Source organism: Neofelis nebulosa, chromosome 2 (genome assembly GCF_028018385.1).
Source record: "Neofelis nebulosa isolate mNeoNeb1 chromosome 2, mNeoNeb1.pri, whole genome shotgun sequence".
Lineage (NCBI taxonomy): Eukaryota > Metazoa > Chordata > Mammalia > Carnivora > Felidae > Neofelis > Neofelis nebulosa.
In genome coordinates this window covers 205,358,146-205,385,677 of record NC_080783.1, presented here as the reverse complement: position 1 = coordinate 205,385,677, position 27,532 = coordinate 205,358,146, and the positions used below count along the sequence as shown (strand labels likewise).

General features: G+C 43.8%; 2 protein-coding genes and 1 pseudogene across 3 annotated transcripts in view; 2 read left to right on the top strand and 1 right to left on the bottom strand.

Moving 5' to 3' along the window:
* Positions 1–8,519: 8,519 nt before the first annotated feature.
* TEX46 (testis expressed 46) lies at positions 8,520–11,122 on the bottom strand. Its single transcript, XM_058718694.1, has 2 exons — positions 10,931–11,122; positions 8,520–8,925 (listed from the first exon to the last, which is right to left on the bottom strand). Exons 1-2 carry the CDS (start codon positions 11,120–11,122, stop codon positions 8,629–8,631), a joined length of 489 nt encoding a protein of 162 aa, XP_058574677.1. The 3' UTR covers positions 8,520–8,628.
* A 54-nt stretch (positions 11,123–11,176) lies between these two features.
* LOC131505306 (ubiquitin-ribosomal protein eS31 fusion protein-like) lies at positions 11,177–14,321 on the top strand (annotated as a pseudogene).
* A 1,816-nt stretch (positions 14,322–16,137) lies between these two features.
* Positions 16,138–27,532, top strand: part of KDM1A (lysine demethylase 1A) — a 62,427-nt gene continuing 51,032 nt past the window's right edge. The window contains exons 1-2 of one of the 2 annotated variants that reach the window (XM_058718692.1): positions 16,138–16,634; positions 24,901–25,066. In XM_058718692.1, coding sequence (XP_058574675.1) covers positions 16,281–16,634; positions 24,901–25,066 — 520 coding nt within the window. In that variant the 5' untranslated portion in view covers positions 16,138–16,280. The remainder of the gene's footprint in view (positions 16,635–24,900; positions 25,067–27,532) is intronic. The other variant, XM_058718693.1, reaches the window with a different exon arrangement.

Genomic DNA, 27,532 nt, shown 5'->3' with positions numbered 1-27,532 from the left:
ACTAATCCCTCCACGTGCCCTCCGCCATTGGGATTAGTTCCTGGGGTCCCTCAGCAACAGGGAGGGGGGCACATCTGTCAGAGAGCCTGGACAGCACCACGTGATCCAAGATGCTCCAGGCCGGAAGAGGAACGCTCTCTCCAAAAGGAGTGTCTGGCAAGCCCAGTGTGCAAGAGAGATGACCCACAGGCCTCCCAGACCTGTCCACCCCCCACACCAGCTCTTCAGCTGCCTCTGAGGAACCTCAGACTCCAAGGAACACAGTTTGAAGACTTCCAGGGGTCAACCCAGTTGTTAAATATGCAGATAACCAGTTCTGTCACTGCCTGTGTAGCCTTGGGTAAGGCATGCCCTCTTTGTTTCTTCGTCTACAAAATGGGGATAATAATATCTTGGTTACCATGAGGATTAAATTGCAGCGTGATGGTAAAGCAGGTCGCCCTGGACCTCGCACTGAGTAAGGGCTCTGTAAAGGCCCGTTTCTTGTTATAACCTAGCTTTGTGCCACAACCTCTGCGTCAGAGATCAGATCTTTCTCAGTGAACATTCTAGAAAGTTACTGTCCATTGATTTTATTTTTTTAAGTTTATTTATTTTTGAGAGAGAGAGAGTGGGGGAGGGGGGGAGAGAGAGAGAGAGAGAGAATGAGAGAATCCTAAGTAGGCCCCAAGCTGTTAGCGCTGAGCCTGACTCGGGGTTCAATCCCATGAACTGTGAGATCGTGACCTGAGCCAAAATCAAGAATCAGATGCTTAAATGAGACACCCAGGCGCCCCTGTCCATTGATTTTAGTTGGCCCAAAAAGAGAAAATATATTTACCTTCCTGACACTCGATATGGCTGCACATTGGGATTACCGGGAGAGCTTTGAAAAACCACTGGTGTTTGGGTCCCACTCTACAGATGCCCAGGGGCGTGGCTTGGTGATTCTACCCTCTGGTCAAGGTTAATAACCACAGCCCCAAACCAGTGTGTCTCCAACCCACTTTAAATGTGTATAGGAACAGCCTGGGGGGGGGGGGGCAAATCAAGCTGCAAGTTCTGAGTCAGTGAGTCGGAGCAGGACCCAGGATCCTGCTTCTCTAACCAGCTCCCGGGTGATGCCGATGCCAGTCCACGGACCACATTTTGAGCAGCAAGCTCGTGCTGCAATTCATGGATTGCACCAACTTCCATATCACTGTCTCAGTAGGGCCCCACAGTTGCCTCCCAGCCACCCCGTCATTGACAGGGCTTGATTCTCTCCACTGTGCTGATGCTTAGGGTCTGGTATGTAAACGGATGGAGGCAGGCCTTCTGGATCTTAGTCTGTATCCCCCGTGGCCTAGAAATCTGGGCTGGCCTAGAAAATAGGCTAAATTAGGACGAGAAGAGGGCTGGGTGTGATTTTGCCCAAACTCCACATCATATGGCTGGTGAAACAGGCTCTGAGAGGGGAGGTGACTTCCCAGGGTCACACAGTAAGTTTAGTGACAGCGGTGGGGCTGAAACCCTCGTCTTCTTTTCTATTATTGTACCTGGCTGCTTGGTCCATCTTTGCTGAGGCTCAAGCAGGGTGGGAAGCCTGCCTCTGGGTCACAGATTGAGTGCTGACTGTGCCAGATATAGGTGCTTAGTGCTTCCCGTGTTTTCTCCTTTGGTTTTCACAACAGTCCCACGAGGCATATTCTGTTCTACCCAGGAAGTGGCAGGAACAGGATTTGGACCCAGGAGGCCTGCTTCCCAAACACGATGTACCTCCCCTGTTGTCTCCTTTTCAGACCATGAGGTCCTCTAGGGCAAGGACCATGTCTCACTTCGGTTTGTGTCTCCAAACCAGAGCTGAATATATGAATCAGTCCACCCCGGGGTTCTAGACCTCTCTTGATAAAGATCCTCACCCCCAGGACACCAGCTACTCTCTGAGCTCCTCCCTGGCCCCGTGCCCCAAAGCAGCCACTTCTCACCAACCCAGATCAGCCTCTCCCCATCCCAAGTGAGTGGTAATCCGTAGCATGTCATACAGCAGAGTGGCCACATGGTGGCAGCAGACGCCCATGTGTAAAATCTTTAGGCCCCGCCTCAGCCTCCTCCGGAGGCTCATCTGTTCATTGAGTGCTTCCCTTACTCCAGGCATTTGTCCCAGAGCTTTCCTTGGCTGAACGAACAAAGATAATCCCCACGACAGCCCTGTGAGGGAGGAGTTATTCATCCTGTTTATACATGAGAGATCATATTAGTCCTTTGCTTAAATAACCTTCCACGGCTGCCCACTGCTCTTTGGAAAAATAAAAATCGGACGCTTGAGTCAGACTGCCAGGGTTCAAATGCCACCTCCACCGTTTACTACTTTTTTAACTTTGGTTGGGTTTGTTGGCTTCTCTTGGACTTCAGTGTGCTGACCTGTAAAGAGAGTAGTAAAATAGAGCCTACCCCCTTGTGGTGGGAATGAGGATTACATGAGCTAGGACACCCAAAGTGCACAGTCCTGAGCTGGCACAAGTAAGTCCTCAACAAATGTGAGCCAGTGTGATGACCATCGGTCCCTCCCAGTGCTCCCCGCTCATGACCCTGCTGGTCTCTTCTCTCTCTCTCTCTCTCCATCTCCTGTTTGCCTACTTTCCCCATCTCCCCTGGCTCCCCTCCCCTGCTCTCTTCCTCCCCATCTTTCTCCCTCCAGTTCCAGAACTCATTCTAGTTGTCCTAACATTTCTTGGAGGTGTTTTCTGAGGCCTCTTCCCTGTGGACCATGTTCGGGTTTTTAGAACTCAGAGCAGGACTTGGTACACAGAGGGGCAGGAAGCTCCAGAGTTCAAGTGCACTGTGGACTTCAGGGATTCCTGCTGGGTTCCTCTTTTTGCCCCCTGTCCCGAAACTTTTCTTCTGAGGTCAACTTCTCCATTTCACATGCTCCCCACATTATTTTGAGGTCACTCTCTTGTTCCCAGATCCACTCCAGAACATCCCCAGAGAAGGAAAACAACTGTCACTACCCTCACCGTCAGGATTAGGAAGAACGAAGAAAGCGCCTGAAAACATATCAAGGATAAATTAAATTTGAAAAAGGAAAATATCTCTCCCAAAGGATCTGTGAAGATACTTAGCATCTTTCCCAGTCAGGCCTGGATTGATTAATTGGTTCATGTGTTTGCACATGTATCCATTGAGTCATCCAACAGACACATATGGAGGGTCTACCGTTCACCAGGTCTTACACTCAGGTCTAGGGGAGGACACAAGGGCAACAAGTACTCACCATCAACAGGTTTTTTTTAGGATTTATTTAAGTAAGCTCTACACCCAATGTGGGGCTCGAATTCACACCTCCAAGATCAAGAGTCGCATGCTATTCCTACTGAGCCAGCAGGGGTCCCAATACATATTTTCTTGAGCCCCTACTAAGTGTTGGGCACTGTTCGGGGTGCTTGAAGCTATCTCAGTGAACAAGACAGATAAAGATTCCCTGACCTTGTGGAGCTTACATTCCAGCAGAGGCAACAGGATAGATATGTGAAGTGGCATGTTAGAAAGTGTTACGTGCTACGGAAAATAGAGTAGAAGAGATGGGTGCATTATAGTATTAAACCAGGAGGTGAGGATGGCCTCACTGAGAAAGAAATGTCTAGCAAATCACCTAAAGGAAGTAAGGGAGTTGGGAATGTGGCCAACAGAGGAAGAGAGTCCCTGGTAGGGAGAACATGCAAAGGGCTCTCGGACGGTGAGAGTGTGCCTGGTGCGCTGAAGGAAAAGCAGGGACACTGGAGGCTGGAGCACACTAAGTGAGGGGCAGGGCGGGAGGCCGGGTCAGAAAGGTAATGGGGGACCAGGTCGTGGAGAACTTCATAGGCTGCGGGAAGGACTTTGGTCCTCACTCCGAGTGACATGGGAGCCATTGCAGGGTTTAGAGCAGAGGAGTGGCATGACCCAACTCACATTTTTAAAGGACCACTTGGGCTTGTGTGTTGAGAGCCAACTGGAGGGCCAGGGCAAGGGTGGGGAGACCAGGCAGGAACTTGTTCAGAAGAGAGATGGTGGGGGTCTGGAAGTGGAGGCAGCTGGAGTCCCAGACTCTGGACATGCTCCAAAGGAGCCAGTAGGGCTCACTTATGAATTAGAGCAGGACATGAGGGAGAATGAGAGGACCAGGAACAGCTCCAGAGTTGGGTTGGGTTTTTTTTTTTAAGTTTACTTATTTGGAAAGAGACAGAGACAGTGCAAGTGGGGGAGGGGCAGAGAGAGAGAGGGCGACAGAGAACCCCAAGCAGGCTCCATGCTGTCAGGGCAGAGCCTGATGCGGGGCTCGAACCCCCAACCCATGACCTGAGCAGAAACCAAGAGTCGGACACTCAACCGACTGTGCCAGCCTGGCACCCCAGCTCCAGAGCTTTGGGCCTAAGCAACTGGAAGGGGGAAGCCTGTGTGTGGGAGGGGTTTGGAGCAGAATTTTGAGACGTGCAAGTATCGACATAGGTAATTGGATATTTGAAATAGAAAATAATCAGAAAATAGCAGATAATATTTAAAGCCGTCACCAGAGAGTGAAACGAAGAAGGGGTCTGAGGACTGAGCCCTGAGGTCCAGGAGACGTGAGTGCTGGACGACCGCAAACGCCACCAAGTCATGGAGGTTTGAGGGTCTGGGCACAGCTGGAAACATCCAGCTGGCGTATGCTTCAGAAGACCCCACACACACACACACACACACACACACACAGACCTACTACTCTATTGTTTTATAGGCAGTGTGACGTCGGCCTTGTAAGGAAAACCGGTCTGAGCTCAGGCACCAGGGAAATTGCTTGCAGTGCTGAAGCCACCTGAAGACACTGAGGTGAGTGGAGACCATGTGGAATCATTTCAGCTTTGGGGAAGGGAGCCCCTCTGGAGCCCACCTGCTGTCATCTCACCGCTAGAACCTGGAGTGTGCTCCCAGGGTCTTCCAATAGTAATCCACATTGTTTTTTTCAAGGTCCATCCCCTGACTAGAGCTCATCAAACACGAGTCTGACCACCAGGGATAGAAATCAACAGGGTAGAAATCAGCTGGTCTCGTAATGGGATTTCCAGTGGTTGTTGGCAAAGCCAGGGGTGAGACGCTGTGGAAGAAAGGGAGCCTAGAGTGTTAGTCCAGAGCCCGTCGCAGAGGCCTGAGCCATGGAGTCCATGCCAGACGCGAGGACCTCTCTCCAAATCATAAAACAGTTCTGGGGTACAAAGCGCACCGCTCGATACTCTGCCAGTGGGCCTTAACACCATCTGAGCGAGGGATGGGAGCATGGTTGTGGAGGCCCAGCCAACAGCTGTCGTTGGTTGTGGCCAGGGAGGAGCAATGTCCAAGCCACCGTCAGAGGGTGAGTCACTGATCAGTCTCCTCTGGCTGGGTATGGTGGGCAGGGGTAAGGGTGAGGGTATGTTCAGTACTGTGATAGGTTCGTGCCATGGGCATTGGCCTGGACAGCTGCTAGAGGCTGTTTGAGCACTGCCTGTCCAAATCTGGAAGAGAAGGCAAGAAGATATTTAGCCCTCCATCTTGGTCTGCTTGCTTATGTTCTTGCTAGATTAGCTGCGGTCTATCATATGCCTAGATGCTCCAGATGATTTGTCCTTTCCCAGAACATTGACCCTGTAGGAACCCAGGAGTCGGCATTCTGCCTGACACATCAGGTGTGCGCCCCCTCTCTCCCCTAGGTGCCCACAGAGGATGATGCACAACTGATGTAGCTGCACCTGGAGCGAGCCATAGCAAAGCTCCATTGGACTCACTTGGCTGCAGGTGGCGAGTGGGGAAGCACAAGTGAATTCTGTGTTGACAAGGCCCACGACTGGGAGGCAGTAGCTATAAACCGAGTTCCATTGTCACATTGTATCATATCGGGGAATTTTAGCCCATGGCCAAGGTGCTCATCAGAACCTTAGGAGTCTAGATGATACCTGCTTGGTGAAGAGAACAGCCACCCCGTGTTCTAAACCAGGTCTATGGTGGTCAGAATCCATGGCAACCAATTTGCGGGTTGTGCACTGATCAGATCCCAAAGTCATCATGCTACACCTCGAGCCACAGGCCAGCACTTCTGGCAAGACGTACTCTGTGAGTGCCAGTGACATCATAGGTAAGTGGATTCTCATCGGGCCACCTCAGACCTCCACGCCGGTTTTTTGTCATTGTGGTAGGTCCAGGCATGGATCTAGAACACCGAGTAGATGTGATGCCTTGTAGTTTTGATCAGTTTTTCTGTCCAGAGACTCTGTCAAGGTGCAGTGCCTTATTGTGAGCTTGTTCATTATCACATACAGACGGAGTTTGTGGCTGAATTGCTTTATCTTTTTCCACAGCAGAGGTTACCATGTGGATATGCTCCTAACGCTCCAGTTCTGGGTGGTCCAATGGCCTGGCCATACAGCAAGGCCATCAGCAGTGGACCGGGACGCTGTGTGAAAGGGATGCTTTACAAAGGTGTGAACAGTATATATAGGGAACCCACAAAGATAGTGTGGTGCCCCTGGGCTGGAAAAATGGAGGGGATGCTACCACCCTGCCCTGGCTCCAAAGGAAACCTGGAAGAAGAAGGTCCTGTAAAGAGAGCCTCCCTGAGAGGAGTGATCGTCTGTGAAGGAGCCCAGCCAGCCCTAAACCAGCCTGAGGCAAAGGGTGGAGAGTGCACTTGGAGAGGCAAGGAGAAGACGTTGGACCCACAAGGGAGGGTTGTGATTTTACGTAGGGAGGTCATGGGAGTCCTCAGTAAGAAGGAATCATTTGAGCAAAGACCTGAGGGGATGTGGTAACTCACCTAATGCTCACAACAAGCAATGAGGTTGGTAGCTCTACGCCCCCCCCCCCATTTTACAGTTGAGCAAACTGAGGTACAGAGAGAATAAACAACTTAGAATTGTCCGAGATCACACAGCTGGGAGTTGATGGAGTTGGGATTTAAAGCCAGGCAGTTAGGGTCCAGAGATCCTGCTCTTAAACAAAATAGGATATAGGAGAGCCATCCTAAAAGGAAAGGGCAGAGAAAATGTCATGACACATAAGACTGTGATCAACAATCAGAGATGCTGTTTCTTGAGCACTGACTATATACTAGCCACAGTGTTGGGTGCTGTGGGGCAATATACAGATGAACAAGATGCTGAGCTTGCCCTCAGAGAGTTTATAATGTAGTTGAAGGGTGGGGAGGGAATATGGAAATGTGCGCAAATCAGATCCCAGCAGATTGTGGTACATTGAACTGTAGATAGTATTATTGAACTGTAGAGAAGATGCTGGGAGCGCACGAATGACAGAGACTACAGCTGGGTTAGGGAAGCGTCCTGCAGGCGTGGTTCAGGAAGCACTAAGGATTGTAATAGCAGAAAGGGGAAGATAAGGGATTCCGGGGGAAGAAAACAAGTGAGCAAAGATGTGGAGGCATTTGGGGGATGACCAGTCGTCTGGTTTGAGCAGAGATGATTTTAGGTGGGGCTCCAACAAGACACTAAAGACACACTGGATCCCACAGTGAGGGATCCAGTGCCCCTTTCCTTCCCAGGGCCCCTTATGGAGACGTCTTAGCTTGGTAACGCTAATACCTGCTAATCTCTCTTTTTAACCCGAAGTTCCCGGGCTCAGACGCTTCAGCGGACAACCAAGCTCCAACTGGCATTTTAGTAACAGTGTTCTGTCTTCACTGTCTTTTTTTTTTTTTTTGGGGGGGGGGGTATGTTCTTTTTAAAAAAATTTTTTTTAATGTTTATTTATTTTTGAGAGAGAGAGACAAAGCATGAGCTCGGGAGGGGCAGAGAGAGAGGGACACCGAAGCCGAAGCAGGCTCCAAGCCCTGAGCTGTCAGCATAGAGCCCAACACGGGGCTGGAACCCAAGAGCTGCAAGATCATGACCTGAGCCAAAGTTGGACGCTCAACCAGCTGAGCCACCCACGTGCCTCTTGACAGTTATGTTCTATTTCAGCCAAATGATAGAGCCTTTTAATGTACAGATAATAATTGTTATTTTTAGTATCACTTTCCTTCATAGATAAATTTATTTAAGGAAAAAACACTTTAAAGGGACAGTATTAGGTTAAACATTCAGGCGGTTCATGGCTCTGGCAAAAATCACAAAGGGGGTACCCCAATAACTGATGTTTAGGGTACTCTGGCACAAGGCATAAAGCATGTGAGGGAGAGTAAGGGGTAGGGGAAGCCTGGAAAGGGGGTCAGATCATGGAGGGCCTGAACAGCATGGCAAGGAGTGTGGCTTTTATTCGGTCAACCAAAGCGAGGCATAGGCTCAAAAATAGGCAGTGAACTTGCCCAGAGCTGTGCTTGGCAGGCCTTGGCTCTGGCCTCTGAGCAAAAGGGAAGGGGAAGACTGGGGGCGGGGGCAGCCATTGTAAGACTCAAGGTGAACAGGTAGAGGGCCCTGAACTAGGGTTAAGGTGGCCCAGTTGAGAGGAAGAGCTGGGTTCTGGAGCCCTGTCAGGTTGTATCTTAGAATGCTGTCTGGCTGACCTAGTGAATACTGATTTCTTTTCCAAAAGTGATCAGCCTTTCAGCCTCGAAGTATGCTCTCCAGTGTGGTTTACTGAGAAAACTCACTAGTCTCTGACTGGGTTTTACTGAGTAAGGGTAACATCAGAAGAGGCCAGCCCACCCCAGTCTCTCTGACCTCATTAAGGGGAATTCGAAGTACAATCAGAGATGATGGAGAAAATTGAGTCGTGCCTCCTCAGTCTGTGTTTCCTCATGGGAAAAGTCCGCTGCTGGCTTGACCTCCTGTGGTGATTCATTCTATTCCATACAGCGAACATCTGATTTTCTAAGACCTTCAGCTTCATTTCGCTGAACATAAGCCGTTCAAGGACCTTGTCCTGGAGGGCAAAGCAGGCATGTAGTCTCTCGACTTCTTTTGTGTTCATGACGCAGCTGTTGGGTTTCGCTTCAGGTGGCTTAGGTTTCTCTGCCTCTTCCTAAACTCCCCCACCATGAGAAAAGGAAACCTTAGTTAATAGTGATTTGTAAACGTCATGTTAATCAGTCCTCACAACCAGCCTGCAAGGAGAGCATCTTTGCCACACCTGGTGGGTGAGAGATTTGGGGTCTAGGGAGGAAAGGTCCCTTTCTCAGTATCATCCAACCTGCGTTTGGGAGCTCCCTGAACTCCCAAGTATGGGGACCCATACTTGCCTTTTGTTCATAGGAATAAATGTGATGGCCCAGTAATCTGCACTCACAGGGGACATAAGACACTTAACCCAGATATATCTGTTTCCAGAGCTTGTGTTTCACAGTGTGCCCTTCTGAGACTTGAGTCAGGCCTCATAAAATCACCAACTGCCAAGTCTCAGTATATCTCTATAATCCTCATCTGTTCCCATGCAGTTAGTAATAAAATTTTTTTCTTTAGGGTTCAGCTACAAATCCCTCATCTTTAAAACCATTTATTTTTTTAATGTTTCAATTTTTTTAAGTTTATTTATTTTGAGAGAGAAAGCATGAGTGGAGGGAGGGGCAGAGAGAGAGGAGAGAGCCAGAATCCCAAGAAGCCTCCACACTGGCGGCGCAGAGCCCCACGCAGGGCTCGAACTCACAACTGTGAGATCATGACCTGAGCTGAAGTCCAAGCCTTAACCACCTCTTGATTTCGGTTCAGGTCATGATCTTGCAGTCACGAGATGGAGCCCCACGTCAGGCTCCCCACTGAGTGTGGAGCTTGCTTGGGGTTCTCTCTCTCTCTCTCTCTCTCTCCCTTTCTCTCTCTGTCCTTCCCCAACTTGTGCACATATGCGTGATCTCTCAAAATAAATAAACTTAAAAAATAAATAAAAGTAAAGTTAAATATTTCAGGGATGCAAGACAAGTGACTATTACAGCAAATACCCATGTTTCCATTCCAGCTTAAGAAATAAAATATGATAAATGAAATGTGAAGTCTCCTGTGGATCCTTCTCCTAGGGTTTCCCTCCCTCCCTGAACCTCATCTCAACTGCAGTCCTGAATTCAGTATTTACTTTTTCCATACATTTCTTTATACCACTGGTTTTCAATGGGAGGCTCTTTTGCCTCCCTACGGGACATTTGGCAGTGTTTGTAGACATTGTTGGTTGTTACGAAAAGGGGGTGAGGGATGCTATTGGCCTCTGTGGGTAGAGGCTAAAGATGCTGCTTCACATCCAACAGGGCACAAGACAGACCCTTGAAATAAAGAACTATCCAACTCAAAGTAGCAATGGTGCAGAGGTTGAGAAATCCAGCCTTAATATATCTTCATTATACATAGGCATCCATAAACGAGGCAGGGTATTGTTTTGCATATTTTTTTAAATTTTGTATAAAACATGTCATAATCTGGGTACATTTCTATTGTTTTCATTATTCTAGAGATGTGTCTATGTTACACAGGTATCTTTAGCTCATCTATTTAAAATTCTCCCGCTTTAAAGTAGTTGTTATTGTTGTCAAACCATGGTGACTGACATCAAACATGAAGCAGAAGAGTCTGGGATGGTCCCTATTTTTATTCTTTATAAGTTTTCCTCTTTTTTTCTTTTTATTGAAGTATAATTAATATACAGTGTTATATTAGTTTCGGGTGCACAATATAATGATTCGACGACTGTGTAGATTTTTCAGTGCTCATCAATGTAAGTGTACTCTTAACCCCCTTTATCTATTTCACCCCTCCCTCCCCCACCTCCCCTCCATCAATGACCAGTTCTCTGTATTTTAAGAGTTTGTTTTCTTGTTTGTCTAGGGATGGTCCCTATTTTACAGCCAAGGTAACTGAAGCCTTGTGAAGGAAGTGCTTCGTCCTCCATCACCCAGGTGGGAGCTGAAGAGCTTAGGGGCTTAGACCAGAGCTGTGGATTCTTCAATCTTGCCCCATTATCCTGACATCTTCCCTGTCCCCCATCCTCCAGTCTAGCTGTAAATGTCCCATCATCCTTAGCTGAAGCTAAGGCCCCTCTCGCTCACCTGCTGGGGTTCTAGGGGGGTGGGCTGGACTTCATGCTTGACCAACCAGTTGCTAAGCAACAGCAGAAGGAATAGGAACCCAAACAAGGCTGGCTTATAGCTGATCAGCCAAGCCACCAATGCTCCTATGGTGCCCGAGGAAGCAAGTGTCCCATGGAGATTCCTAAAAAGAAGCATTAGTTCCCCCAACATTATGGCTTGGAGGCACTCAGGCCCCAAGACCCTGCCTTGGTGACCCCTCTAGGACAGTTACCCTCCATGACAGGAGCTGTGGCTGCGCCCTCCTCCAAGTCATAACCAGTCCCCCTCCCAGCTGCCGCATAACAATAATATTAACTACTCCTATGTCTTAAGCAGCCACTATGTGTCAGACTTTGACAGGCAGTTTGCAAGCAATATCTCATGATGTCCTCACAAGAGCCAGGTGATGTAGGCCTTAGTGATACCTCATTTATTCAACAGTACTTCTGGGCCTGGCCACTGGGAATAAAATGGCCAACAGCACAGAGCCCCTACTCTCATAGTGAGGGAGTCTGCAAAGAAAAGTTACCCAAGATCTGTAAATAAGGCAAAAAGATTACATTGAGCTTGTTCACAGTCACGCTAGAATATTGTCCAGCTGGTCTACCTGTTGGTCACCTGATGCTTTAGGGGAAGGTAACTTTGTTTGACTTACTGTTTGATATTGATTAGGGTACTGACTCTGTAAAGTCAGATGTTAACTTTTTAAAAATTGGATAAGTTGCTCTAGCAATTACATTACTGGGTATATATCCAAAATAACTGAAAGCAGGGTCTTTCTTTTTTTTCTTAATTTTTATTTATTTATTTTTGAGAGAGGGAGACAGTGAGCATATGTGAGCATAGGCCAGGGGTGGGGACAGAGACGTGGGAGGAAGGAGCAGAGAGTGGGGGAGAGAGAGAGAATCCCAAGGTCCATGTTGTCAGTGCAGAGCCCAACGTGGGGCTCGATTCCACAAACTGTGAGATCATGACCTGAGCCAAAATCAATCATTGGATGCTCAACCGACCGAGCCATCCAGCCACCCTGAAAGCAGGGTCTTGAAAAGATATTTGTACACCCATGTTCACAGCAGCATTATTCACAATAGCCAGAAGTGGAAGCAACCCCCAAATCCAACAACAGATGAATAGATAAACAAAATGCTGTATATACACATACAATGGAATTATTCAGTCTTAAAAAGGAAGGAAATTCAGAAAACTCTGTTGGTTGCTGCAGTGCTCTCCTTTCCAATCCACCATCTGTGGCGGAAGGTAGAACCACTGTCAAGAGGCACATTTTCATGAAAACCCTTATGGGAAAGACCATCACTCTTCAGGTTGCACCATAAAATACAGTAGAAAATAAAAGCCAAGATCCAGGATAAGGAAGGAATTCTTCTTGATTAGCAGAGACCGGTCTTTGCTCGCAAGCGACTGGAAGATTGACATATTTTGTCTGACAACTACGTTCAAAAGGAATCCAGTCTTCATCTTGTGTTGAGACGTCATGGTGGTGCTAAGGAAGAAGTCTTCCACCACTCCCAAGAAGAAGCAGCATAAGAGAAAGAAGGTTAAGCTGGCTGTCCTGAAATACCGTAAGGTGGATGAAAATGGCAAAATCAGTCATCTTCATCGGGAGTGATGTGGCGCTGGAGTTTTTATGGCTAGCCACTTTAACAGACGTTATCGTGCCACATGCTGTCTGACCTATTGCTTCAACAGACTGGAAGACAAGTAATTATATATGTGTTGATAAAAGACATGAACTAACATTAAAAATGTTTTAAAGGAAGGAAATTCTGTAACATGCTACAACATGGATGAACTCTGAGATTATGCTAAGTGAAATAGGCCAGTCACAAAAACACAAAAGCCATTTGATTCCACTTAATATGAGATATCTCGAGCAGGCAAATCTACAGAGACACAAAGTAGAATGGTGGTTGCCAGGAGCTAGGAGGCAGGGGGAAATGATGAGTTGTGGTTTAATGGACACAGAATTTTATACGAGGAGAGTTCTGGAGATTGTATAACCGTGTGAATATAATTAACACTAATGAACTATACACTTAAAAATGGTTAAGGTGATGGGTGCCTGGGTGCCGTTGTTGGTCGGGCATCTGATTCTAGATTTCCACTCAGGTCTCACGGTTCCTGCTGACAGTGCAGACCCTGCTTGGGATTCTCTCGCTCCTCTCTCTCTGCCCCTCCCCCATGCATGCGCCCCCTGTCAAAACAGATCAATAAATTTTTTAAAAAATGTGTAAGGTGAGGGGCACCTGGGTGGCTCAGTTCATCAAGCACCCGACTTTTGATTTCGGCTCAGGTCATGATCTCACGGTTTGTGAGTTCCAGGCTCACATCAGGCTCTGCACTGACAGTGCTTGGGATTCTCTCTCTATCCCTCTCTCTCTGCCCCTCCCCCCCATGCGTACTCCCTCTCTCTCAAAATAAATAAACTTAAAAAATGGTTAAGGTGATAAAGTTTATGTTATGTGTATTTTACCACAACTTTTAAAAATGAAATAAATTAGTTATTTCTAGGAAAAAATGAGTAATTGCAAATCATTTGTTTTGCAAATAGAGCCAAATGAGTTCTGTCCAATAGAAAAGATAATACCAAAGTCAGTTTTATTGCCTTGTAAGACATTAACCATTTTTTTCTTATTCCAGAATTCTGTTTTCCACTGACTGGTGACTATAGATCAGCTTTTCATAATTTCTTTCGTTGTTGTTGTTTTAATGTTTTTTTATTTTGAGAGAGAGAGTGGGGAGGAGGGGCAGAGACAGAGGGATAGAGAATCCCAAGCAGGCTCCACACTGTCTGAGCAGAGCCAGACATGGAGCTCAATCCCATGAACTTTGAGATCGTGACCTGAGCTGAAATCAAGAGTCAGACGCTCAACTGACTGAGCCACCCAGGCGTCCCTATATTTTCCTTTGAACCAGTGTTATCATCCTGCTGGTTCTCTCAATAACGCGTTAAATAGGGGCGCTTGGGTGGCTCAGTCGGTTAAACATCAGACTTCAGCTCAGATCTCATGGTTCCTGGGTTCAGGCCCCGCGTAGGCCTGGGTGCTGACAGCTCAGAGCTTGGAGCCTGCTTCCGATTATGTGCCTCCCTCTCTCTCTGCCCCTCCCCAACTCATGCTTTGTTTCTCTGTCTCAAAAATAAATAAACATAAAAACATTTTAAAAATAATGAGTTAAATCAATCTTTGACATATGCTCATTATTTTGTATGAGAGTTCTTCATGTTCAAATGTCAATTTTAATGGCTATGATATTTTAATATATTGAATTAGTGGCCACTTATTGGGCCTTTAGGTTAGTTCTTCTTTATTGTTATTATATATAACCTGAGGTAAACAGCATTCAAGTTAAATCTTTGTACACATACTTAAATCTTTTCCTAGAATGTCTTCTGTAAAGTGGAATTGCTAGGTCAAAGGATACATATATTTTAAAAATCTAATTTTAAGTTTTATAAAATTATTAAATGTGCAAACAATGTGCGTTTAAAACAATCTTTGATCTCCTATCTCACCCCTTCCCATCCTCAAATTATATGACTCAGATAACTTGTTCCAACTTTTTAACTGTTTCTTCTGGCATTTATCTTGATATATCTAAATTGTATGCTTGTAGTGTTAATTCTTGATTTCTCATTTAACATTACATATTATCTTTTTATGATGGAAGATGAGGATTTAGCTCCCATGCAGAACCTCTCCCATTCCCTTTTCGTCCCTGCTCTGTAAACCCCTCTCATCTCTCTCCTCCACAAATTTTCTCTTTTCTCCATTCTTTCAATGTAATTCCATCACTTTGGTGAAAACAATATTCATTATGTTATTATGGCCACATCAGTGTAGTTCATAGCTGAGCCATATGTTGTACTATGGTTACACCTTTTTTTCTCGCACAGCTTTTAATTTTCCTGAACTTAACTGCCTTCCTTTTTTAATTTTTGTTTGCATAGTTAAAAAAAATTCAACTTCAGTGAAGTGAAATTGACATAAAGTAAAATATAAAAATATATACAGCATAGTACAGTGAGTTTTGGCTAAACTCCATCCAATCAGGATAAAAAATTTTAGTTTGGCTAAAATCCATCCAATCAGGATAAAAAAACATTTCCATCACCCCAGTAAATTCCCTCCTGCTGTTTTGTAGTCGACTCTCACCTTCATCCCAAGGGATCACTGGGTTCTAGCACTAGAGATTAGTTTTACTAGTTCTTGAACTTCATGTAAGTGGAATAATTTTTTGAAAATTACAGTTTGAAGGGGCACTTGGGTGGCTCAGTCAGAAGAGCATGTGACTCTTGATTTCACAGTCATAAGTTGGACCCCACGCTAGGTGTAAAGATTGCTAAAAAAAAAAAAAAAGACTAAAAAAAAAGAAAGAAAATTATAGTTTGAAGAGAGAGATGTGTAAAAAAGCAAATTGTAGTTGTGTGTAATAAGTTGAAACAAGCTTGAAGAAGGCAAGCTGTTCCAGTGTTGGGTCACGAAAGGAGTCCTGGAGGAACTGAAAAAAATAAATCACCACCACCATCTGCAGCACTAGAAAGAATTAACCTGGAGTAGAAAGAGGTGTTATGTATGGAACACATAGGGGAGGAGGTATGCATGAGTGAGAGCTAATGGGAAGGAGGTCCAGAGAGAAGAATATGAACGCAGCCCTGGAGGCAACAACAATCCAGTTTGGACTCAAACCTGGGTTTCCTAATTTCTGTCCATTTTATTACGAGGAAACTCACTTGCTCTCCAAGATTTCCCATGTCCAAGCCGGACAATTGCGAAACAGTAAGATGACTTACCAGTTACATTTCAATGTTTTCTCCTCACTAGACTTGTAAGCTCTTTGAAAGCAAAAACTTCATCATTAAACCCGTGTCACGTAGTAAGCATTAATGAATATTGGTTGAGCTGACAAGTGAGTGAATGAATGAATGAATGAATGAATTTATGTATGTATGCAAGTCCCTGGAGGGAATGGTCACCCGCGGAGGTGCAGTCTGGCCCCCAAGCCCTAGGAGCGAGAAGGTGCTGGGGCCAACTCCAAAGGCCAAGGCGACGCTCTAGGAAAGCATCGTGCTCCGTGCCGTGGTGCCGCTCTAGCCGCGAGGATGCCACTCTATGGCAGCGGGGGAAGGCGGGGCTGTGGGCGTCTCGGGCCTTTTTGTCCGGACGCCGCGGGAGCGCGCTCAGCGCGTGCGTACGCCGTGGCGGTTGGCAGCGAGCTACCTGCGCGAAGTGAGGCGAGGCGAGGCTGCTCCGGACTCACGGACCGACAGACAGAGCGGCCCCTTCGGCCGTCGGCGGCCAGGCGGCCCGAGATGTTGTCTGGGAAGAAGGCCGCGGCGGCGGCTGCGGCGGCAGCGGCGGCGGCGGCGGCCGGGACGGAGGCCGGCCCCGGGGCAGCGGGCGGCGCGGAGAACGGCTCTGAGGTGGCCGCGCCGCCCGCGGGCCTGTCGGGCCCTGCCGAGGCCGGGCCGGGGGTGGCGGGGGAGCGCACTCCCCGCAAGAAAGAGCCTCCGCGGGCCTCTCCTCCCGGGGGCCTGGCCGAGCCACCGGGGTCCGCCGGGCCTCAGGCCGGGCCTACCGTTGTGCCTGGATCTGCGACCCCCATGGAAACGGGAATCGCAGAGACTCCGGAGGGGCGACGGACCAGCCGGCGCAAGCGAGCGAAGGTGAGGCGCGAACCCCTCCCGCACGCCACAGACCCCGGTTGCTTGGCTTCCTCTAGGTTGTCCGGCCCCCGGCGACCCCCACCGCCCCTTGTCTTGGGCCTCGAGCCGCACGCCCACCCAGACCTCCCAGCCCGTCGGGTCTTCACCGCGCCTCCCCACCAGCTGGGTGGGGGGGGGGCGTGGGGGGGGGAGAGGGAGGGAGGGGAAGGGCTTCGCGGGTGTTGAAAGCAGTCTTTGTGCCGGGACCCGGCCGTCTTGGGAAGGGGGATTGGCGGGGAGGGGTGGTTTACTCCTTGCGTCTGTGCACCTTTTCATTTTCTGGCCTGGGAAACATGGCTCCCTGACGTGGAGTCCTGGTTGGCGCTGTTGGAGACGGGCATCGCCTGTTGGCCCGCGGATGTGTCTGGAGGCCTCTCGGCGGTGTTTCAAGGAGTTTCAGCTGGGCGCGCATTGGGGCTGGAGGGGCATGCTAAAGAAATGGCCTTGGCTATGGAGACCGAAAAGAAACGAACATTTTTGTTTGTTTCCAGCCCTGCTGGGCGCTAGTTTTCCTCTTTCCTTTTATTCTCTCAACGATCTTTTGACTTAGGGTTGTTTTGTTTTTTTTTTAACCGGTGAGGAAGCTGATAATGTCAATTAGTCAAGGTGCAAATACCTAGGAAGGAAAAGACTTGTCACGGAACAGAATATACAGACGGCAGCTGCTTCACATCTCTGGGTGCCAGATGCCGTGTGTTCAGAGAGTCACTTACGTTTTATTTTTGCTCAGCAGCAGTGGGCAGGTTTTGTGAGCCCCACGTTAGGAAATGAGTAAGCTGAGGCACACAGTTTAAGCAGCTTGGCCAAAGTCACCCAACTAAGTAAGTGGCAGGACTGGAAGCTGCGTTTCCGTTGCGAGGAGGCAGCCTCAGACAAAGGACCACATGGAACACCCGACGGTGCAGGGCACCAAGGCAGTACAAGGAGCAGACTTTTTAGACTTGGGTTTTTTCTGGAGATGTATCCTTTTAGAGTACATGTTTAAAATCGTGCGATTTTATAAGTTACGCATGCAGCTATAATTTTTAAATGCATGTGCCGAGTCAGTGTGAGCTTCTTGAGATGGGTTATTACCCAGACTGAGCCCTCAGATTCAGCCGCCCGCTGGAGAGATCTCTCTGCAAGAGTAAATACCCCCGTGCTAAAAGGAGGAAAGGCTTTTGGCGGCTTTTACCAAAGCGTGGGTTAGAAAAGACACAGATTGGAGACTCCCAGCCCCCAGAAATGAGCTAGAGGGCAGAAGCCCGAGCGTTTTTATTTTACTATTTCAATAGAAAGTATGGCTAGAAAGCATGTGGTAAAACATTTCTTAAAAACGTTTATTGAGATAGTTCACATAGGATACAATTTACCTTTTTCAGGTGGTACGACCGAATGGTTCTTAGCATGTATTCACAAAGGTTTGCAGCCACTACCACAGTCAGTTTTAATTTTAGGACATTTTCATCACCCCCAAAAGACACTTGGACCACTGGCAGTCATTCTTGGTTCGCCACTGCCCTAGCAGCCACTAACCTACTTTCTGTGTGGGTTTGCCTGTTCTGGGCCTTTTATGTAAACAGAATCATAGAATATGTGGTCTTTTGTGTCTGGCTTTGGTATGTTTTCAGGGTTCATCCATGTTGTATTTCCATTTGGTACTTGACACAACTCCATGGCATAATAATATCCCATTGTATGGATATACCGCATTTTGTTTATCCATTCATCATTGTGGCGGACATCTGGGTTTCCACTTTTTGGTTATGTGTGATGCTGCCGTGACCATTTATGTACAGTGTTTTGTGTGTGTGAACGTATGTTTTCAACTCTCTCGGGTATATAGTTGGAGTGGAATTGCTGCATCATATGGTATCTCAGTGTTTTACTCTTTGAGGAGCTGCCAAACACTTTTCCACATCAGCCACACCGTTTTAGGTTTCCGTCAGCAGCAGATGAAGGTTCCAGTTCCCCCATATCCTTGTCTTGAGCTCTCCTAGTGCATGTGAAGGGGTGTCTCATTGTAGTTTTCACATGCGTTACAAGGATGACTGATGATATTGAACATCTTTTCTTGTGCTTATTGGCATTTGTTGTATGTCTTCTTTGATGAAATGTTGGTTCACATCCTTGGCTCACTTTAAAATTGGGTTGTCTTTATTGCTGAATAGTCAGAGTTCTTTGTGTATGGTGATTGCAGAAGTTTTTTATTTTAGTGTCCGATTTATCTTTTCTTCTTTTTGTCCCTTTTGCTTCTGGTGTTTTGTTTTGTTTTTAAGTTTATTTATTTATTTTGATGGAGCATGAGCTGGGGAGGGGCAGAGAGACTGGGAAAGAGAGAATCCCAAGGAGGCTCCTTGTGGTCAGCGTGGGGCCCAGCGTGGGGCTCAAGTCCATGAACCAAGAGATCATGACCTGAGCTGAAATCAAGAGTCAACGCTTAACTGATTGAGCCACCCAGGCACCTGGGTGTTAGATCCAAGCTTGAGTCACCCAAGCACCTGCTTCTGATGTTCAATCCAAGAAACCATTGCTTCATCCAGTGTCATGAAGATTTACTTCCATGTGTTCTCGTAAGAGTTTTATAGTTTTAGCTCTTGGATTTGGATCTGTGATCATTTTGGAGTTAATTTTTGTATGTGGTATGTGGTATGAAGTAGGAGTTAAGCTTCATTCCTATCCATGTGGATATCCACTTGTCCCAGCACAATTGAAGACTGTTCTCTCCCCCCTTTGAATGGTTGGCATCCTTGTTGGTTAGCCCTAAATATAAGGGTTTATTTCTGGACTCTCAGTTCTGTCCCACTGATCAGTATTTTTGTTCTTGTGTCTGTATCGCACTGTCCCGATCACTGTAACTTTGTGTAATAGATTTTGAAATCAAGAAGTTTGATTTTTCAACTTTGCTCCTTTTTTTCAAGATTGTTTTGGATGTTCTGAGACCCTTGCATTTCCATATGAATTTTAGGATCAGTTTATCAGTTTCTGCAAAAAAAAAAAAAAAAGGCAGCTGATATTCTGATTGGGATTGTCTTGAGTATGTAGATTTCTGTCTTTGTAATTATCTTGTGTTTAATTCCCATTATACTGTTTTTTCTATTGTGATTAGCTTTGAAATTCAAAAGAAAAGTGGGTCACCTGTTTATTTGGGGGAGCAACTAAGAAGGAAGAAACTGGGGACACTGACTTATTCCTAGCCAGTCTTGGGAGCCAGAGAAAACAGACCTCAAGGGATAGAGTATCCATTAAAGGAAGAAAAATCGAGCTGAGTCCATTGTAGTAGATGGGCCTTACTTCGAGAGTTCTGAGGTATATGTAGGGGTCTTTCTGTATTTGTAGTTATAGATATAACAGACGTAGATACAGATGTATTATATATATTGTATATATACATACATATATATTATATATATTATATATATACATACATATATTATATATATTATATATATTATATATATACATACATATATTATATATATTATATATATTATATATACATACATATATTATATATATTATATATATTATATATACACATACATATATATATTATATATATTATATATATACATACATATATATATAATATATATATATATACACACACACACAAAATTATGTAACTAAAACCAGGTTCAGGGTATTGGAAGGGGTCCATGCATTTGAGGGTCCCTGAAGGTTAAGTTTTGTAAATTTCAGAATAAATTCACCCCTGAGTGTGTATGCTAACATTATGGCAAAATATTTAAGGGTTGGAATTGTTAAGTTGGGCTGGGACTTTAGGGACACTTCAGCATTCAGCTGGCCTTGAAAAGGTGCAGAATTTAGAAAAGTATTCTGAAAAGGACAGACTTTTTGGAATTGATTTTTCTTGCTATGATTCATTTTCCTTAGGAAGATAAACTCTACCTTGTAAGGCTTTTAGGTTTAGATACAATGTAAACAAAATACAGTGTCTGGCTTATAGTAAGGTGCCCAGTAATTAAGTATTACCAGTGGAGAAAGGAAGTGAAAAACGCTTGGCATATTATGCAACAAGGTTTGAGAAGCAGCAGGGAGTCCAGAGTGGAAAACTGAATGTTGGGGACAACGGGCAAATGAATTGGAAATGAGGTTTTTCTAGGAGCAAGATAGGAGCCAGAGGGATCAGTAACGTTTGGGTTGTAGAGTCATGTTCAGGTTATAGACAAACACTAGATCTGTGTGTTCAGTATGGTAGCCACTAGCCCATGTGACTGGTACAACTGATGAAACTGAGTTTTTACTTTTGATTTAAACTTAAATTACCACATGGTAAGTGCTCAATAGCCACATGTGGCTGGCTAGTACTGGCATGGTGGAAGTGCAGATGCAAAACGTTGCCATTATCATAGAAAATTGTATCAGACAGCATTACACTAGACTATGAAATGCAGACCTTAAGTGCTAGGACAGTTCAGAGAAAGGAAAAAATATATTTGTAAGTTTGGAATAGTTAGGAAATAATTTGTGGAGGAGGGGCGCCTTGAATTTTAAGCATTGGATTAACAGAAAAAGCTTTTAGGAAATTTAGGGATCAGTAGAACATTGAGGACTTTTTCATTAGTGTATTAGAAAATGGCTAAAGGTGTAAGTTTGCATAGTTAGAGCCAGAAAGTTTATACCTGGTTTGAAAAAGTTGGCGTTCATCTTTTAAACTATCTGAAAATAACATGTATGGATTTGGAAAATCAGTCTGGCAGTTGTGCCCTACTGAATTAAAAGGACTAAAGATTCAAACAAAAAGACTGGGGCTTTAAGGTGATTGGGAAGTGGATGAATCATTGTAGTAAGGGTGAGGGAGAGACTAGAGATGTAAATTTGAGAGTTGTCTGTGTAAAGGTGAGAATAATTACCCTACTGACTTATATCTGTCTATTGGATATCTTTATGTCCTTGTTTGTAAGTGGTTGTAGAAGTTCCAAAGTCTTTGAGGATTTTACTTAAGGATGAGAGGTTCCCACTCCTTTGTGTTCAAAGTATCTGTTCCTTTGCTCAGGGGAATAGTTTTTATTTTTTTATTTTTGAGAATTTGTATGATTCTTTCACTTTTTTATTAAGTTGAGAACTTTTTTTTAAGCTTATTTATCTTGAGAAAGGGAGAGAGAGTGTGTAGAGAGAAAAGAAAGCAAGTGGGGAGAGTCAGAGAGAGAGAATCCCAAAGCAGACTCTGCCTGCCAGTGCAGAGTCCATTGTAGGGCTCGAATTCACCAACCCCAAGATCGTGACCTGAGCCAAAATCAAGAGTCCATTGCTCAACCTACCGAGCCACCCAGGCACCGCCCACTAGAGAAACTTTTTTTTTGTAAGTAATCTCTACACCCATTATGGGACTCTGAACTCACGACCCCCAAGATCCAAGAGTCACACGCTCCTCCGACTGAACCAGCCAGGTGCCCCTCTTTTTTACAAAATAAAACTTTATATGCAAAATTTCAAAATAAAGTACTTTTGCCTGTCTTATATTCAGTTTAAATTTATAACCTTTATTTTAGTTGTCAGGGTTTCAGAAAATGAGGCTTTTTTTTTTTTTAATAGAGCCAAATTTGAGAATGGAGGTTAAACGTAATAGTTGTAGTCTTATTTAAGTCTCAGAACCCAATTTTATTTCTGTACTTTGTTTATGAAGCATTGTGAAGACCCAGTGCTTGATAAGTAGTACAAAAGGTTGTTTTTTAGCTTGCCTAGCCATTTCAGGACGCTGCCTTGGTTGAACAGATTGCAGAAGAAATGTCATTCTTAGGTCTACCCAAAATTTACCTAAGCAGTACAAGTTCATGTGTTGTTGGTCTCCAAAGTACTAACACATATAAGTGTGTATTTAAATGAAATCCTGAAGAATTTTAGGGTTCTGTGGAACACAGATGGTTTTTTCTTGATATTATTGTTTTTAAATACTACCTTTAGATATTTTTGCTCCTACTTCTAGATATTTTTCTAATCTTCCCCCCCAACCCCCCAAAAACTAAGAACTCTGTATTCCTTCTTAGTAGCTACTACTTCATCAGAACGTTGGATTAAACAATGTTAAACAGATTGTTTTTGCTGCAAAACTTCTCAGTAACTTTAATGTGCATTGTGGTTCTCCTAGAGGGGGCCTGTAAAGAATGCAGTACTTCCCAAACTTGATCATGGATTCCTTTTTCCTTTAAATAGTATAGTGTCTTGTGGAACATCCTTTGGAAAGAGCTAAACTACTGCAGTAGAAAGGATCTTACATTATTGTTTCAGAATTTGCACATTGCCCAGTTCCATGGTAGGCGCTTATTAAGTGATTATTGATTAAATGGATGAGATTGATGAGCAGAGGATTAAAGAGCTGAATCTTTGGGGGTAGGGAGGGGTCAAGCACTATTGAAAGCTGAAAGAAGAAAGGATACTGCATACTTTAAACATATATTACATTTTCTGACCCCTCTCCCTCTTTGAAACTTTTCCCATGCTGCTTTTTTGCCCATTGTCCTGAGGTTTGCTCCTACAGTTTATCTCAATCAAGTAGAATGAAGTTTAGTGTCTAGACTTCTGGAGGTTTTATTGTAAAATCTTTCTGTGGGATGATTTGCCTGGTAAGAACCATTAATTTGCAACTGGAATTTCAGCTTATTAAGGGCAGGAAGACTCTCATTTATAATTGTTTTCTCCATTGTGATCATGTACTCAGTGTTCCATATTTGATAGATGAATACTATTATTTGTGTGTTTAAATAAGAATCTTAGAGCATGGGTCAGAACTGTTCAATTTATCCTTAATTTTTGTTTCCATTTTCTGACACAATCCCTCTTACCTTCCCTAGCCTAGCCACCCACTCCCCTGCCCACCTGTGGTCATGTCATTTAAAAAAAAGAAAAAGACAGATATAAAAGCAGCCAGCATATGGAACTATTTCAAAGATATTTCAAAAGTTAAAATAGATTACATTTGCTGTAATCCACAGGACTATTAATTTCAGAAATCTAATAAGTTAGGTACATTATTTGTGGAGACCATACTGTCTTTGCTCTGTCTCCATAGCTAATAAATTTTTATTTTATTCATTTTATCTTTTAATTGAATCTGAATAGAGAGCTGTTGTTTCTGTGGCTTTCTGGAATGTTTTTTAAGGGTGGGAGTCACAGTGACATTTTGCCAGTGTTCTAAGGTTGGTGACTATTTGTAATACCGTTTACATTTTGGTAAACAGGTCCATTATAATCTTCCCTATCCTAATGGCTTTACCCCTGATAAGGCTTCCTCTTTCTACTTACTACCTGGTTCTCTCCTTTACACTTAGAATATGAATTAGTAGTATGACCTGTAGTCTCCATTTCCGTTTCACTTCTTAATTTGTTATATTAAGGTTTCTTTGCTCTCATTGTTCAACTCTCTTAGGTCAACAGTTATTATTTTTTAATGTTTATTTATTTTGAGGGAGTGGGGGAGGGGCAGAGAGAGGGAGGGAGAGAATCCCAAGCAGGCTCCATGGTGTCAGCGCAGAGCCTGAGGCGGAGCTTGATCACATGAACCGTGAAATCAGGTCATTGGTTATTTTTTAAGCAAATGTACCTTTTCATAGTTTCAATTTGACTGTTGCCATTTGCGGTTTTTATTACCTGCCATTTTTCCCCATTTGGTTTCTGGAATTTTGCTGTTTTGCCATGGAATAGAAGTACAGGCTTGACATTTGACAGACTTGTTATTCTAGTTGATTATATTTTTATTTCAGGGTTATTTTAGTCTTTTGTTGCAACTTCTAGTGTGATTATGATGTATACATACATATGTATAGATATGCCTACAAACACACACACTCACACACACACATTTTAAAAGGTTTTAGGAGTTGTAAAAAGCCTCAGATCCATTGCTCTAAATGTCAGTACTATGATGTAAAATTGATAGGTTGGGGTAAATGTGAACCGACATGAGATTGTTTCATGAGAGATTTTAGGGTTTTGTTTTGTTTTGTTTTGTTTTATTTATTTAAGTAATCTCTGCACCTAGTGTGGGGCTTGAACTCATGACCCTGAGATCAAGAGTCCCATGCTCTTCCAACTGAGCCAGCCAGGTGCCCTGAGATTTTGTTTTTTAATAACTACCTATTATGGTCTAGCTTGTTCCTTGTTATTTACTTATTTCCCTTAAAATTTGAAGTTAAAAAGCCATTCACATTCACTGATGGTTCCACATTAAGTCCCTGGTTTTAGATGTTCACTGTATTTAGCTTTCCCTGGTATAATCTCCACATAGGTAGAGTACAGAGAGATGGATGAAAGCTTGGCCAACCTCTCAGAAGATGAATATTATTCAGAAGAAGAGAGAAATGCTAAAGCAGAGAAGGAAAAGAAGCTTCCCCCACCACCTCCTCAAGCCCCACCTGAGGAAGAAAATGAAAGCGAGCCTGAAGAACCATCTGGTGAGTAATAGTAACCAACCAGTTTTGTTTTATCCTGAAAATAAGAGTAAATGAGTTAAATCCTATTCTACAGTGTTATTTATGTCTTTATCTTTGGTTTATATTCTGATATTGGCCATGTGTGTCAGTAGTGCGTGTATGTATGTGTAAATATATATGCACGCACGCATACATACATATGTAGTTAATACTGATATTCTTTGTGTGTGTGTGTGTGTGTACATATATAGAAGGAAAGTAAAAGATGGGGATGGAAGGATAGTGGCAGTATAAGGCACGCGGAAAGTTGGAGAAATAAACAATTAGAGAAAACATACAGAAAACCAAATCCAAAGAACCAAACCCCTCAGATTTATCTCTGATTTAGAGTTTGTAGATAGAAGGGTTCAGAAATTACTCTGGTTAAATCACATATGTATCACATGGTTAGATACTTTCTGATTAAACCCTCAGAGTGGGGATCAGTTTTGAGAATATCCTAGTGAACAAATGTAAAAATATATTATGAGGTCAAAAAGAAAAGGCCTAAGTGCCTGTTACTGTTTAGTATTGAGCCCTCCAGTCAAAGGAATGGTAGAAGAAAAGGCTATGAAGAGATTCTAAACTCACACAGTCTTCCTATGACAGTGGAAAGATTATTGGAGACTATAGTATTGGTTTCAGAACTTCAAACATCTTTAAGGAATTCTCACTAACATCCCCTCAGATTGAATCCTACTGAGGATACCCAGAGCAAGTAGGGATACCCTTCTGGTTTGGATAAAGCAAACAAAAGTAGAGTCTTAATTTTTTGTATCTTCTGTCCTTAATGGCATTGCATTAATTCTTCTTGACTTTGAATTTTTACTAAGTTCTTCTTAAAATACATTTTATATTTCTGTAGCTCCAGGCCCATTTACCTCTTCAATTCTTGTAGTCCTGTATCTTTTAAAAATAGAATGTTTGTTTCAGATCCCATCTGCTATATCTTGCGTGACTTTCATAGGTACCCAGATACAGACATACTTAATTTGAGAAGTTTTATCTTTTGTTTTAGTTTTTTTTTTCCCCTCCTCTGTAATGTTATATAAATCACCACATGTTATTTAAAATAATAGGGTTATTACTGATGGATGTATCCTTGAGAAAATTACAAGTCAGTTGTTAAATTAATTTAGATTTAGAATTTATCAAACAGATTCTGGCCAAAACTCTCAAAAATTAAAGCTTGTAATTTTATAGCAATTATAATAAAAACACAGTTTGAGAACATTGAGAACAAGATGATTAAATTCTGGGTTCAATTTATCTTAGGAATCAGGGTTTTTCTAAGAATGGCTTTCCTAAGACTTTCTTAAAATGACCTCTTGGGCACCTATTGGGAGTGGTATATTAACTCTGGAACTAGCGTCCCTGAGGCAAATGCAGCCTTCCCTGTACCTCAGAACACCTCCTCTCTTTTTGTTGGTATTTTTTTTCTTTCTAGTCTTTTACATTTAGCTCTCTTCCTTTCTTCGTGTCTTTGCCTCCAACTCCTCCCTTGATTCTCTACTCCTTTTTCTTCTGTATTCTTTGGTTCTTGCCTTTCTTTTCTTCTACCTTTGCTGTAGACTTTCTGGTGAGGTACTGGGGAAAAGTCTTTTGATATCTGTCATAGGTCAAGAGACTACTGATTTCTTGGTTCGAAGGCTCTAAGTATTCTTCAGTAGGTGTATTTTAGATGCTGCCTCACCCTCTTTTTTTGTGTGATTGTCAGTGTCTCCAGTAAACAACTGACCTAAGTAGGTACCAAGTTAGTATATACTCTGAACATTTTAAACCTGGTATTGGTGTTTTCTTTTTCATGAAAGAGGTGTTTTATTTTGTTTTTTTAATTTGTTTTTCCATAAATGTCAGGCATTGTTGCCCAAGAAGGAAATATCTTATTAAAGTGATGTAGGATTTGGGGAACTGTGTTTATGATATTATGTTCTGGCTAAATTTTTATCCAGTTGTTTAGTTTAAATAAGTTATCTTAGTATTTGGGGGGAAAGTTAAAGTTTCTTAAGTTTAGAATATCTTCAGTGCTTAGAGATGTGTTGATAGTAGCCAAAACTTGCAATATATTATTTGTGATTCTGAAAATAAAATTATTTTTCCTTTAAAAAATTTAAAAAAATTTCTGGGGTGAATTAGGGAAGTACTTTCCCCAGTAAAGTAGTGGCAACTTACTGGCCTGTGTAATTTAGAATTAAATGGGGCCCTAATAGTGAATCATAAAATACTATCAGGTGAATTCAAGTATTTAGAAACTGTCCAGGGACTCCAGATCTCCTGTCTTATCAGAACTAGCTCTTTCACTTAAGTTTTCATTCAAAAATTGAACAGAACCATTGTCATATGGGTATCTTAAGGTCTTTTGAGAGAAGATGTGGGTCTTGTTTTTTACCAAATCTTTTCTTCATCTCAGTCATTTTAGATGAGAAATTAATTTACTCTCTTTAAATA

Bases quoted from the DNA above. Each gene is read 5' to 3' on its own strand.
- TEX46 (XM_058718694.1), bottom strand. From the start codon at position 11,122: ATGTTGGGGGAACTAATGCTTCTTTTTAGGAATCTCCATGGGACACTT. The intron at 8,926-10,930 runs GTGAGCGAGAGG...GGGGGAGTTTAG, and splicing joins CCCCCCTAGAACCCCAGCAG to GAAGAGGCAGAGAAACCTAA.